Source organism: Eucalyptus grandis, chromosome 7 (assembly GCF_016545825.1).
Source record: "Eucalyptus grandis isolate ANBG69807.140 chromosome 7, ASM1654582v1, whole genome shotgun sequence".
In the NCBI taxonomy this organism is placed as follows: domain Eukaryota; kingdom Viridiplantae; phylum Streptophyta; class Magnoliopsida; order Myrtales; family Myrtaceae; genus Eucalyptus; species Eucalyptus grandis.
Genome location: NC_052618.1, coordinates 55,714,283 through 55,728,520, shown reverse-complemented (window position 1 = coordinate 55,728,520; position 14,238 = coordinate 55,714,283). Strand labels below are relative to the sequence as shown.

Genomic DNA, 14,238 nt, shown 5'->3' with positions numbered 1-14,238 from the left:
GGTGATCCATTGAATGACAGGCAATGGAGTTTAGGCAACAGAACGTGACGGCAACAGCGGGAAAAGAAAGCGGGGGTGTCCCATCAGGCCAGCCCAGCCGAGTCCCCACCAGTCCGCCAGCGACGGGGCACGTGGCAGCGGCACTCCTCGGATCGATCGATGGCCAAGCAAAAGAAGGGCCAAAGCGCGCAGATATTTCCTCCGTCGCTACAGATTTCATCACATCACGTGACACGACACGATCGAGGTCGGGTCAAATCAACGTAATGTTTCGCCCTAACACCATGATTTGCTCCGAATCGCCAGCTATAAGGTTAAACAAAAGCCTCCTCCTCCTCCTCCTCCTCTCCTCGGAGGGCATCCATAAAACCCTCCCCGACACGTAACATTGACAGCGGCGTGTGAGCGTGCTGGGGTCGGCAAGAAAAGGCAGAAGAAAAAAAGAAAAAGAAGAAGCGAAAATCCCGTCCTCCAACACAATACCACCCGTCCCCATCGTATCTCGAACAAAATCTGACAGCAAAGCACCGCGACGGCTCGCCAATCCTGCCCCGACGCCTGGATCCGGGACGGGGACGTGCCTAAACGTCCGTCGCTGCATGATGTGCTTCCGGTGAGCCTCCCCCCCCCCCCCACTTCCCTACCGCTTTCAGTCCGAAAAGGCGGCGAGAATTCGTATCCGACGGGAGAAATTCCCGAATGGCATTCTAATCTTTGCTGAGCCGCCCCGCCCCCAACTCGGTCATTTGGATAACGTGCACGCGAATTCTTACATAGGTCGAGAGCATCCCGTCGACGACGAGTGTGGTAGGAACACTTTCTCGGAAAGTAAAAGAAGAATACCAAACCCGCGAGTTCAATCCTTAAAATTAGCTGATTTGCAGTCATGTGGGATTTTCCAAAATCCCTTCATCGTTATCTCTGTGCACTTCTGTAACTGAAGAAAAGTAATTCTTCCTTGAAAGCCACATCTGAGAGGAAAAGAGGAAAGCTTGAGTATAGGATTTGAACGGTTTCCAATTGCGCATCGCGACTGAAACGAAAGACGGAAAAAGATTGGGGACCCCTTTTCCCCCCTCCTTTTAGTAGAAAAGGGTCCATAGCTGGCAACGTCCCACGTCGGGAAATCTAGACAGGATTTCCGCAGGAAAAAGCTAATAACGCTCCGAACCGGGCCATGGTCTATAACCTTGAGCATCAACAGCAAGAACCCACAAACGAAGTGGCGCTTCAGACGTTGTATGGTCAAAAGATGGATTGAGGATTATATAGCGTGGGAAATTTGTAGGGTTCCCGTACCACATTTGTCCCCCTACCCAATGGGAGGGTGGGCCAAAACGAATAGTTGCAAAAAAATTCATGAATTTTGAAGGGGATAAGCGAAATCCTTACCCACAATCCCAAACCTCAGAATCCCTCGTCCCTACCATTCGTCGCAAACGCTCGAAGAAGAGAACAAGCAATCTTTCGCTCTCGACATGTTGCAATGCAATCAATTATACGCGCGACGTAAATTGAATTTGATTAGGGTTTTTCACCCGGGTAAATTGCCATTCTGTCATTCGCCTGATGTGAAAAACAATTACATCCCCTACTTTAGAGCTCTAATTACAATTCGGAAGAACCTTGAAATCTTTTTTTTTTTTCTCTCTTAAGAGCTTTCGCCAATTTTTTCGGGTCCAGCTCCACGGTCTCGATCTACAAAGCTTGTAGTAAATATATCGATACGGGCTAATTAAAGCAAAATGGGCAAAAGTGGGTGCGGCGGCGAGACTATCGCTGGTGGTCTCGCTTCAAATCGACCACCACCACGCTCACGTTGTCCGTGCTGTGCCTGGCCAGCGCCAACTTCGTCAGCAGTATCGAGGCATCGGAGCACGCCTTGTCCGAGCTCTCCGCGTTCGCGCCCACCGCCAGGTCGGAGCTGCCGGGCGACCGCGGCGGGGAGGGCGGCCTCTGCGCCCGCAGGCACATCCGGGCCACCCCGCAGGCCGTGTCGTTCGAGACCACGTCCCAGAGCCCGTCGCTCGCCAGGATCAGGCACTCGTCCTCCGCCGTCCGATCCACTATCGTCACCTCCGGGTCGGGTATGACGAACGGTTTCAAGTAGTTGTCGCCTGGCAAGAGAAAACAAATGGGAAAACAAGAATCAGCCCACACGTCAGCTACCCCACGTCGAGAATACACACGTGTCGACCGATTACGGCTCGGGCGGCGAAAGAGAAAACACTCACCGATGGCTCGCGACATGGCAAGGACCCCGAGGACACGCGCTCCGTCCCAGTAGATGACCCGGCCACCGGCGTTTTGGATCCGCTCCAGCTCGTCCGGCCGATCCGGCTGTCACCCATTAAAGAAAAGGAGGTTAGTAATGCGTGAGATTCACGCGCCACCGCAGCACGGCGGGGGCCACGAAGACACGTTGCGGACATGCAGTGCAAGCAAGCAACCGACCTTGTGATCGGACGAGAGGGGGATGGCGACGCCGTTGCGGCAGAGGACGGCGCGCGAGTCGCCGCAGTTGGAGATGACGATCTTGTCCGGCGTGACGATCGCGACGACGGCCGTTGATCCGACGGCGTCGCACTGCGGGGTCTGGAGCTCGCACCGGCAATTCGACGTCTTGGCCACGTCGCTCCACTCCTGGACCTCGCTGTCCATCCGGGTGAAGCTCCGCTGCATCGCCTCTTTCCACTGCACCGAGGACTCCCTGTAGCTCCCGATCTCCTCCTTCACTATCTCGTGCAGCCTCTTCTTACACTTGATAGCAACCTGCGAAAGCCAAACGAACACCGTAAGTTAGCGCCGGATTCGCAGCAAAGTCTCCCAGAAGTCTCCCAGGTTCTGGGTATGTATTTATTTTTAAAAAGTTCCGGAGGCAATTACATGAGAGCAGCCGTGGCCGTCGAAGACGCCGAAAAGATGCAACCCGTTAGGCTTCTGCGGGCTCTCGCTGCAGAACAACGGTTCGACGGAAACGGCGTCTTCCATGTCTCTTCTCCGGCCGCAGACCGAAGTCAACCCGAACTTGGGGCACTCCTGCGGCTCAACCTGCAGGTTATCCCTCGAACTCGTCGACCCATCCGTGGCCCTCGCGACCTTGACCTCGCTCGCGCCTTTCCCTTTCTCCTCTTCGACCCTGGCCTTCCTCGCCTCGCGCCCGCTCTCGATCCCCTCGCTGGGCATCACCTCCACCCTCTGCCTCTTGCGGCCGTTCTCCGAGGCGGGCGGCAGGGCCACGTCGGCGACGAACTTGAACGGCCGGGGCTCCAGGATCCGCAGCCTCGAGCCCCGGGAGCTCGGCTCCGCGGTAGCCGACGGCTCGCTCTCTCCGACCAGGCCGCAGCAAATTCCAGCCATCACAAGATCAATCTCACTCCCGATCGACCAAACAAAACCCAGCCCTTCCTCAACTTTCGAGCACGGCCTCAATTCAAACTTCAGCTCCGGAGCAGCTCTCGACGACCGAACGAAAAACCAAGAAGAAGCAACGGAAGCAAGTGCCGGGGGAGATAAACGGAGATACGGAGAGATCTGTTTTCAGGGAAATGGAGGACCCGCCATAACAATGGAGGGCTTTGGTGCGGCGACGGACCATTTTTGTAAGGGAGGAGGAGAGAGAGAGAGAGGGGGTGCGTGTCCCGGTGCGGGACCCACGGAGGGGGCCACCCCTCTGCCCGCCCTAATAATACTATTTTATCATTATTTCTTTCCACCTGGGGGCCACAGCGGGGGGCGAGGCGGGGGGTGACGGGCAGCCTGCCCGCTCACCGCCCCGGGCAGGGCACCCCCCGACACCTACAGTTGGCATGACGTCGAACCACTGAACGCGAGATGGACCGATCCCAGCCGTCCATCCCCCCGCATCTCCTGACCCCGGGAGGTCACAACGTGTATGATTAGCTTTTTCGTACGGCCCCAACGTGGCCCAATCAGGACGCGACACCCACCCGCAGGACGTCCTTACTTTACTGACACGCATGTGGTCCTCTCTCTCTCTCTCGTCGCCTTTTCGGGAGTTCCTTTCCTCGTCGATTTCTCTCTCTTCTTCTTCTTCTTCACACCGTATGATGTTTCGTCCGAATTCTTTATTAATTTAAATAAAATAAATAAATAAAAAGAGAAGGGAAACGGGAGCTGGTGCCGTGGTGGGAAATGACCACGTGGCGAGATCGTAGGGTACGAGATTCGGGGGCAAGCCAGTCGCGGGACGGATCAGTGAGGAGGTGAGGGTTCACGTTCGCTGGTACCTACTTTAGGATGTTCCCGCCTACCATTTTTTACCGGAGGAAAATTTCCCCGATGCCCTTCGAACTGCTCCGTTCCACGTAACGGAAGTTGAAAGCCTTCGTGTCCTCGGGCCATGCGAGTGGGGTCGCATGCATTTGAATCCGAAAGAAGAACCTCCATTTATTTAATCTTTATGCCCTTCTAAACCAGTAAGAGAAAAGAGATTAGGCATGATTACATCCGTTAAGTGAGGTCGAAAATAATCCTGACCAGAATAAACCTATTTAATCCAATTTCATTTATGTACTATAAATTTAATAATCTATACTCGATTACTATTATTAAAAAGCCTCTATATTTAACTTAGTTTAAGAAAACTCATAACCAAACTAGAAGGGTTTGATTAAAAATGATCCAACCTAAATTAACGCATTTAACTTGGTTTCATTTGTTTCTCCATGCAATACAAATGTAATAACTAACTCGATCCGTATTGCTAAAATATGTTTGTATTTAATTCAATTTAGAAACACTCATTATCCAATCTATGAAAAGAGTGCTGAGTTTAATTAAGTTATGAATAAATTTATCATTCTAGACTAATATAAGACTCGTTTATTAAATAAACTAATCCATGCAACGAATCAAACTATCAAATACTAGTTAAAAATTCAAGCGTCGATTTTTTAATTGTTTGGTTTTAATCGATACGGATGAATCCGCCACGCGCCTCCCCTCCATTTGTCGGGACAGGGGGGGACGCGGCGCGTGTGCGGGAGACGCGGAGCTGGCCGGGAGGGCGCTCCAGATGTGAGGGCGAAGGCGTCTACGTGTGATGGAGATGCGGGACACGTGTGGGGCCAGGCGTCGAATTCGGTTTGACGCCTCGACGGGGAATATCTGGGGTTCCCTCCATGACGCATCCCCCCGACACGTGTCGCGCGACTGACGTGGAGTCGATGGTGCAGAAACCCCGCGCAAGGACAACCCCCTCCTGCCTGCCGCCCGGACACGTTTCACGCACTTCGCATTGCCCCCTCCCCCACGGTCCCTGGATTTAGAAATTGTTAAATTCTGCCGTCCTCGTTTGCAATTCCGAAAATTTATATTCCGACCCCGCCCCCACCCCCCCACCCCCGGCCAACGCTCGGAAGCGAGCTTTTGCTTGACTCTTTGTAATGCGTCCTCTCTACCTAATACACTTTGAGGTGGCAAGCTAGGGCTTCTGGATTCGAATTTAATAATTCGTATGGAGCATAAGATCATCCCCGGGCCGTAAGTTCTAAGGCGTAGAGCCCGTGGAAATTCTCAATCATTATGAATTGCCAAAAATCATTGCACAATACTCAAACGGATCATAACTTCTAACGAAATAATGGAAATTATACATCTAACGCAATTAGCTGAGAAAAAGTTAAATCTACCTTTAGATGTTAGAACTTTATACACGTGACGACAAATTTATTGAAGCCTATCACGTCATGAAAATCTCTGACCAATTAATTGAGTTAAGTGACTGGTTAAAATTTAACAGATTTTGTGTTTTGAATCGCAATGTCCCAAACTCTAGAGGTCGTGCCATTATTGTGTCAGCAGAGTGATATTTAGTGAGTATGACATAACAATATATGTATATTGGTCTAGCTTCTTCCAATCAAAAACGGTACGGATGAGTCAAATCCAAAGGTTCCAGCGTCCGTATTATGAAAGGGTATTAGAACTATTAGCGGATGAACCGAGAATACGTTGATAGATGGGCTTTTTGACGCTTATGTTTTTCTGCAAATTAAATGCTGATCAAACTAACTCATGGGTTAATGGAGACTCAAGCAACCATCGTGATGGCTGGCTAAGGCCATTGAGAACGCACATAATGATTATTATACTTTTTTATCATAATTATTTTTATGTTATTAATAATAAGTTTTAAATAAATCCGTTTAATAACGCGATTTCGTATTTATATTTATGGAAAAATTTTTAGCTCAAAAATGGGTTTAAAATAAAAATGAGAAATAAATACTCTTCTTATTATTCACCCTCTCTACTTGTTGATTGCCGGTCGCCATCCATTGGTCCACCACAATCTGAAATGGAAATTTTTTTTATCGTTTGCTCAAAAACTCATTGAGAGAATAGATATATACAAATTATTTATGAAATATAAAAGGATTTATCATTCACATCACAAGTAGAGATAATTGTTAAAAAGTCATTGAACTTATTATACATATGCCAATTAAATAATAAGCTTTCCAATTTAATCAATGTAGTACTTTCAACTATTGGATGGAAACCGTTAACATGGATGCTATGTCCAACATTGAAGCAAACAATTTTTTAAGAAAGGAATTCGATTATATATATATTTGCTATGGTCGACAAGGGCTTGACCCTCGCATGGCCATAGTTGGGAAAAAATAAAATAAAATAACAAAATTACTAAAAAATATAAATGATTGCATCAGTAGTTAAATTTTTAAAAATAATTAAAAAATATAAATGATTGTATCACATAAGATAACCAATATTTACAACGATGTGATCAGAAAAATTATATTAATAAAATTGAAATATCTTAGGCTGAATTTGTACGTCCATAATAATTTGGGGATTTTTTGTTATAATTTTACCCCAGCAAGCACCAGCATTCAATGGAGCCGACGCAATGCCGGACACCCACTAACACATCGCCACGTACGCCCACGGGGCGTGTCCCAGAAAGCGACCCCACGTGACACTCGGCGAATTACTCCCCGGAGACGGCGGTCAGCCCGTTGACGTCACCGGCAACCCTCGACGACTTCCGCGAGCAAAAAGCAGAAAAGAAATAAAAATAAAAATAAAAAATAAAAAAACCGGTGGCGCAGTATTTTTCTAAAACCGCCCGTCTCTTCCCGTCCGATGGAAAATCCCGCCAAAATGGGTGAGTAGCCACCCCGGGACGTCGACACGTGGACGTGGACATGGGATCAGCCGACACGTCATGCGTCGGTCCATCCGAAAAAGCGGTTTCGCGAGACCGCCGATGTTGACAGGAAACATGTCTCTCCGTAGGAAATATGAAATTTTTTTATTTTTGGTCAGAGAAATATAAAATTGAGAGGGGGAGATTTTTTCCCCCGCCCTTCCCTTTTTTTCTTATTATTATTATTATTATTTTTTGTTCGGGATTTATGGGGAGGGGGCATTGAATGGCGTTTCGCTAGGGTGCAATGCATCTAAAAGGATTAGGTCGCATCTTTGGATATTTTCTCATGTCAACTTTAAATATTATTTTTGTCCTTTTCGAAAGAAGTTTCGATTTGGGCCTGAACTTGAGAATCGAAGGGACGAGAAAGAAATTTCTTCACGACGGGTGCTTTTTTTTTTTTTTTTTTTTAAATTATCAATTATATCTGTATATATCTAAGGGAGAGATTTACCTGATTACCTCACTTGTGTGTTTTCCTAATGAATCGACCAAACGGAAAGAAAAGGTGAGAAAAAAAATATAATTTCGGTTTTTATTAAAAATGTAGCACTTGGTAATTTTATTTTATAATCCCGCATTTGATCAACCTCTTACACTGTGTGAGAAATTTCAGAATTTTCTCTCGTTTTCAATTATTAAAGAGAATCGGAAAAATATTCATTTAGTTTTCTTTCAAGAAAATATTTTGCATATTAAGTAAAAGAACAAAATAATGTTGGAGTTTTTTTTTTTTTTTTTTGTAAGCATAAATAAAGTTATGAATGCATTGTTAGTTGATAATGTTGTAGGACTTACGATTAATCACGCACTTGCTTAACCTAGGCATGTCAGCTAGTTTGCACTGCGAACATTCCATAAATGGACAAATACATAATTTAATCACAATTACTATTGAATGCATGAATTTTGCATCTTTTTTACGTACATCTTCTCTCGTCCCCGTTGACATTAACATGAATAGTTAGTCACCTTGCTAGAAATAGAATTATCCATATCAACGGTTGGATGTGGAATTTAAAAATAAAATATTCGACTACCTACGTATTCAAAGTGTATCCATTTAATCATTTAAGTATACCTCTTATGTATTTTAACATTCTTTTCATCTCGCAAAATCTTTGAAAAGAAGGGTCCATGAAACGTTTTTTGTATTATTCATGTATAACTGTTCCATGAATAATTTCCCTCTATCAACAAATAATTCGAATATTTAGTAATTAGGCGATTTTGCAAAATTGATTATAAATAAATCTTTTGCATTTTCACTATTATAGGTCTCTGGATATTTTCTATTTCTCGAGAAAAATGAAAAATCAACAAAAAGGACAAGAACTCTACGTGCAGTCTTTTGGGTCATAGTTGGCTAGGTGGGGCGGTATTTCGGCTACGGTGCAGTGTATTTACGATATGGCGGTTGTCATATTCTAAAGATATTTTCCCAATTTGGATGATTTCTTTAAAATACTACAAATTATATACTGATTTAGTTTTACTCCACATAATCTCGATTTAGGGAGTGCTTTTTGTTCTCGTTCTAAGCCAACGAAGCAACTTCCTTTGGATTTTCAGCCAAAATGGAAAGCACTGCTTTAATTTTAAAAAAAATATTGAAAGAATTTAAAACAAATTCGGGTGTTGCCTATCTCTCTCTCTCTTTTTAACGTTTAGGAATTTCCAACATTAAATAAAAGTACGATCTAAACCTTACCAAACACAAGCAGGCAAACGCCTACCTTAGCTGGCCAAACTTTGAAATTCTTCCCCCAAATCCCGGGCTAAATCATCTACCGCCTTCTGTTCATTAAAGTCATAATAAATTCGCGATCCCGAATTCGGTTGACACATCATTCCAGACCGATTTGACAGATTGAGCATGGTTCGGTAAATTTATTCCATGAAAAATAAATAACTTTTAAAATAAATTTTCTAAAAGCAACCGTTTATATAATTATATTATTTATAGAAAAACATTTTCATCATTCTTCAAAAAAATGATAATTTTTTTATTAATTAATTATTTCAAACGATACAAATATTTATATTCTAAAAAAATATATTCAATATCAATTATTTTTCACTGAACAAATGAATTTTTTTTTTTGAAAAAGAGGATTCAGGTTTGGCATGGTGTCTAAGGCTCTCAGCCCAATAATTTGCCATTGAAAGCTCAACGAGGCCCAATCCAAGCCTGTGTGTTGATCGCCTCTCCTCACCCTCACCAAAGGATCTCAAATCACATATAACTAGACATTTGTGTGCATATTGCTCGAATTGTCATGTAACTTAAAATTAAAAGGATTAATACCTGAACTACCTAAAATTGATACACGTATGATAAATTTACCCCAATATAATTTTTTGATTATGAAAAACCCCAAACTGGTATACATGCGACAAATTTATCCAAACTAACCATAAAAAATTCTTAACTGGTACATTTGTGACAATTCGAGTGCCAAAAATCCCAAATAAATACATTTGTGACAAATATACCATTCGTTAAATTGGATTTAATCACAAAAAACTAAAAAAATTGTATGACCATGATAAATGGAGAGTAACATTTTAAACTGGTACACCAATCAACTGTTATGTGTCATTCAAATTAATAATTTTAGAGTACAATTTAATGAAAACTAACAGAAGGTAAATTTGTCACAAATATACTAATTTTAAATAAGTTCATAAAAAGCGTATCGGTTTGAGATTTTTTAACATTTTAACCCAAATTAAAATGGCAGTGACAAGTACCACTAACACAACACCTTGTAAAAGGGTACACATAAAATTAAATTATGAAGGTTCCAAACAACTCATATATATAACAAAAATTCACAAATACGTATAACTACATCATATCAAATAAGTTATATACTATTTCTCCAATACATAAAAGCATCGCACATTGTTGGCTATTAACTAATGAAAAAAAAAATTTAAATTAGTGTTTCATTTGTTTCACGAAAAATGAATGATTTGAAAAATGTCCTTATAAAAATAATTATTTATATCACTTAAAATAATTAGCCAATAAAAAAAAATCTTTTCAACAATAATTCATATCTAAACATTTTTTAACGATGAACTATTTTTTGTTCATTCATTTGTCCATGCAATATAAACGATCACTTTCAAGAAAATGAATATTTTTCACGAAACAAATAGTCTAAGTTCTTATGCCAAAATGAAAATATTTCCTATATGCTTATAAGACACAAGAGGGATTCAACAATTCAGAGTCATAAGAGAGAATTCCTGGTTTGCAGTTCTTGATACCAACGCGAGGGATGGATAAAAACCAGCATGAGAGAGAGATTATTATGGACGAAAACTTCAGGAACATTGGAGCTAAGTCGAAAACAAATGTCACAGCAAGAATATTCCTGGTTTGCGGTTCTTATATCAACGTTCAGAGAGAGAGAGAGAGAGAGAGAGAGAGCGGGGTCCCTTGTCGGGACCATGCCATCGAGAAGCAAATTGGTTCGACCGATCAATTTAACGACGCAGTTGGGTAAAACCCATTCACAGTCATCCCTCCATCAACAGAGATAACCTGACCCGTGATGTATGATGCGGCCGGCAAGCAAAGGAATGCAGCTAGTGACGCGACCTCCTTGGGTTCTCCGACACGCTGAAGTGGGGTCCGAGCTATTATCCCATCGTAGAGCTCCTTGTTCTTCAGTAGCTGCAACGTGAATTCGTCAAATGTGAGACGGTGAGAATAAGTCGCTGGCCATAACCACAAGGCGATGAAAGACAGGGTAAAGGTTCAATTACATTTTCCACAAACGAGGTCCTGGTATACCATGGAGCTATGGAGTTGCTCCTAATGTTGTCTTTTGCCCATTCACAAGCCAGGTTCTTTGTAATTTGGTTAATTGCACCTGACAGAAAAATAATGAAGGGCATTTGGTTTTTCAAGATCCGCAATCTTTTCAATAGCAATGTTGAAGCGAAAGGAGGAGGAAAAAATAAAGTCTAAATCAAAGTTTCAACCTTTAGTGGCAGCATAAACAGATCCAGTGCCTAAACTGACGACCCCAGCAACTGAGGAAATGAAGATAATGCTACCAGCTCCTGATGCTTTCAGGAGAGGATGAGCAATTTGGCAAAGATGATAGGCAGAATCAAAGTTGGTAGCCATAATTTTCGAAAATTCTTCAACTGTATAGTCAACAGTTGGCTTCCTAAAATTCGTTCCAGCATTGTTAATCTGGCATCAGAAACATACATAGTCATCTCCAGAGTCCAATAAATCAGCTTTTTTCAATCAGGATGTACAATTAAATGATAAAGTCATCTCATCTATCAATTGATCATTTTGATGTTGTCATAGGCAAAGTTTGCATTTGTGCATTTAGTGAGCATTAAGCTAAGGAAACTAGTCATTGCTGCAACAAAGAATATCATAGCTGACTTGGGGAAAAAACTGAAGTGTGACAGTTTTGATATCTGGCGCTGAAAAGTGCAATTTGTCAAAGTGGGAAAGCACCAAAAAAAAAAAAAAAAAAAAAAGAAAGTGGGAAAGCAGAATTCATATCGAAAGATAGCCATAGCAGAGCACGAATGCCTATATTTTGTCTGTAACCAAAAGTGTAAAATGATGAAACTTGACAGACCATAGAATGTTTCAATTTCAGAAATCTTAAAAAACAAAGCAAGGAAAGAAATTGAGGAGAAACACTAGCAATTGAATGGCTAGTGTTGCCTCGATTAATTCTTTCTTATGAAATTGCCAAACTTGACGAGTTTAGATTATTCACAAGAAAAGTACACCGAAGTGTGAAATTTATAAGAAAAGATGACATAGAAAGAAACAGAGAATAACATGATTTTGTGCATCACTTATTTTCTTTCCATGACACTTTCCATTGCATTGCTTATAAAAAAAACAGAACTCGTTCCTCACAAGGAACCATTGTCCAAACACTTCCCTTTCTTATAACTATGAAAGTCAGTTCAGTGGTTCTTTGGACTGCCTTTACCCGACTGACCAAAGTTCAAAATATCCACTCCAGAATTTGCTTGTGCATGTGAAAGGTAAATCCTTGAAAAGTTTGTCAAGCTTCCTTGATTCAGTGTTCACATCTTACTTGTAGAAAACTTAGAATCCCCAACTCTCCGTGTTACAACCAAGCTTCTAGCCATGTAAGATATTTAATACTAAACTCCTCTCATGGAGGCATTTCTTTGCAAGCAGGTTATGTCCCAAGCTTTACCATCACTCAACTCACTCGATTAATCATCGTTAGATATGGAAAGCATGAAGCAAATTAGTTAAAGCGACTACATGCAAGGCATTGACAGCATACCTTTGCAACATCGCAGAAGGAAATTAAACCTCAAACACCTCACCTAAAATTTGAGACATGTTGTAACTGGGACGTGTAAGAAGCATGTGCACATCACTAATTCAGCTCAGTTACACCATATGCTGCTAGATACAGTTGACTGATGATAACCACCAGCATAACCACATAACTAACTCTCTATAGTTCATTTTTTTCCAACATTTCTTCATTTATGTTCCCTGAGACAAGGCGGGAGCAATTTCCCCAGAATATGGAAGCCCGTAAGTTATATAAAACCCATGAATCGCGCGCGCACGCACTCGTGCACACACACACACACAGAGCAAAGGTGAAAAAAAATCAACAAGCTGACCAGCAGTACTCTAAAGATACAGTCGCCCTAATCATCATCAAAGTAAACGATCGTGCCAGACATGTAAAGCCGCGAACTTCGATTGTTATCCCTACGAAACAGAACAGCCCATTGCATGTGGGCCTAGTTTATTCAACGCCATCATATAAGAACAATGCCTCACAACATGCAGTATAACAGCAGCGACAAAATCACCATTAACAAAAAGAAATGAGAAACTTCCCATAGTCGAAAAAATTCACGCAGCGTAAATAGCCTCAAGTGACCGCTACTGCAGACAACAAATGCGAACACAACAATCAGAACTTACGAGAATGTTGAGCCTGCCACCGAACTTAGAGGAAACCTCCTTGATCAGATTCTCTCGCTGGTCACGAGAAGACAGATCGCAGACCGACCCGGTGACCGCAAGGCCCTTGCCTTCCCATTCCTTCAAGCACTTGCTCAGCTCCTCCCCGTTCCTCGAGCAGGTGTGCACGGTTGCACCGAACCCGCTCAGCTCCTCCACTATCGCGTGCCTGAGGCGGGTTCAAATTCCAAACGGCAGGAACTTTATCGGCCCGACCAATGAATGCGAAGCTGTCCCAACGATTTAAGCGGAGAAAAGAATAGAGAGAGAGACAGAGTGAGAGGACAAGGACGAGATTACCCGATTCCGCGAGTGCCGCCGGTGACGAGAGCAGTCGTGCCTCGGAGAGTCCAGCGCGATTCTCTGTCGTTCTTCTGCGCCGCTGCCATTGATTCAAAGCTCAGAAGACTCTTCGCTCTGGTTTGCGGGTGGGAGTGTAAAAAATGAGGTGGCGGATGTTTCAAAGGGGAGAGAGACGTACGAGGAGAAAATAATGGGTGGTTCGGGACCTCCACGTCAGCGTGGTCCCCGGCCACTCACGAGATGCCATGTGGAGGGGTGGGCCCCACTTGGTATCTTCTGCCTTCTTCCCCTCTCTCTCTCCTCTTCCTAGCCTGCCGATGCCCTCTCTCCTCCTAGCCTGCACGCTCTCTCTCCTGTTAGAGCATTTATTGCAGACATTTTTCTCTTTCCTTTGTATGAGAAAGAAAACAGCCGTTCAGATGCACGTCCCTCTCCATTTCTTTCCTTTCAAATTTTTGAATCTGAAATTCTCTCTCCTCACGTTCTTTCCTTCACACTCCCGCTCAAGAAAAACCTCTCTCCTCTTTTCAATTTTCAAGGGCTCTCTCTCTCCTCAGGTTCTTTCCTTCGTCTTCCTCCCTCATCGGCGACGACCCAAGCGAGAAGCTTGCTCAGAATCAGTAGCAACGGGCTCCAGCCATCAAGGAACGCAATGGTGACCCTAAGCGGAAGCATAGGGTGCAATTTGACTTGGCGGAGATCTCCCTTCGGGATTCCT

General features: G+C 43.4%; 2 protein-coding genes across 2 annotated transcripts; both read right to left on the bottom strand.

The window, feature by feature from the left end:
• Positions 1 to 1,510: 1,510 nt before the first annotated feature.
• On the bottom strand, positions 1,511 to 3,584 carry LOC104454324 (protein phosphatase 2C 37). The gene is made up of 4 exons (XM_010069137.3): positions 2,887 to 3,584; positions 2,455 to 2,772; positions 2,235 to 2,340; positions 1,511 to 2,117 (listed from the first exon to the last, which is right to left on the bottom strand). Exons 1-4 carry the CDS (start codon positions 3,358 to 3,360, stop codon positions 1,774 to 1,776), a joined length of 1,242 nt encoding a protein of 413 aa, XP_010067439.2. The 5' UTR covers positions 3,361 to 3,584; the 3' UTR covers positions 1,511 to 1,773.
• Positions 3,585 to 10,522: 6,938 nt separating this feature from the next.
• On the bottom strand, positions 10,523 to 13,659 carry LOC104454323 (tropinone reductase homolog At5g06060). The gene is made up of 5 exons (XM_010069136.3): positions 13,518 to 13,659; positions 13,179 to 13,386; positions 11,201 to 11,417; positions 10,982 to 11,088; positions 10,523 to 10,889 (listed from the first exon to the last, which is right to left on the bottom strand). The coding sequence occupies exons 1-5, from the start codon at positions 13,604 to 13,606 to the stop codon at positions 10,695 to 10,697; spliced, it is 816 nt and encodes a 271-aa protein (XP_010067438.1). The 5' UTR covers positions 13,607 to 13,659; the 3' UTR covers positions 10,523 to 10,694.
• Positions 13,660 to 14,238: the final 579 nt, after the last annotated feature.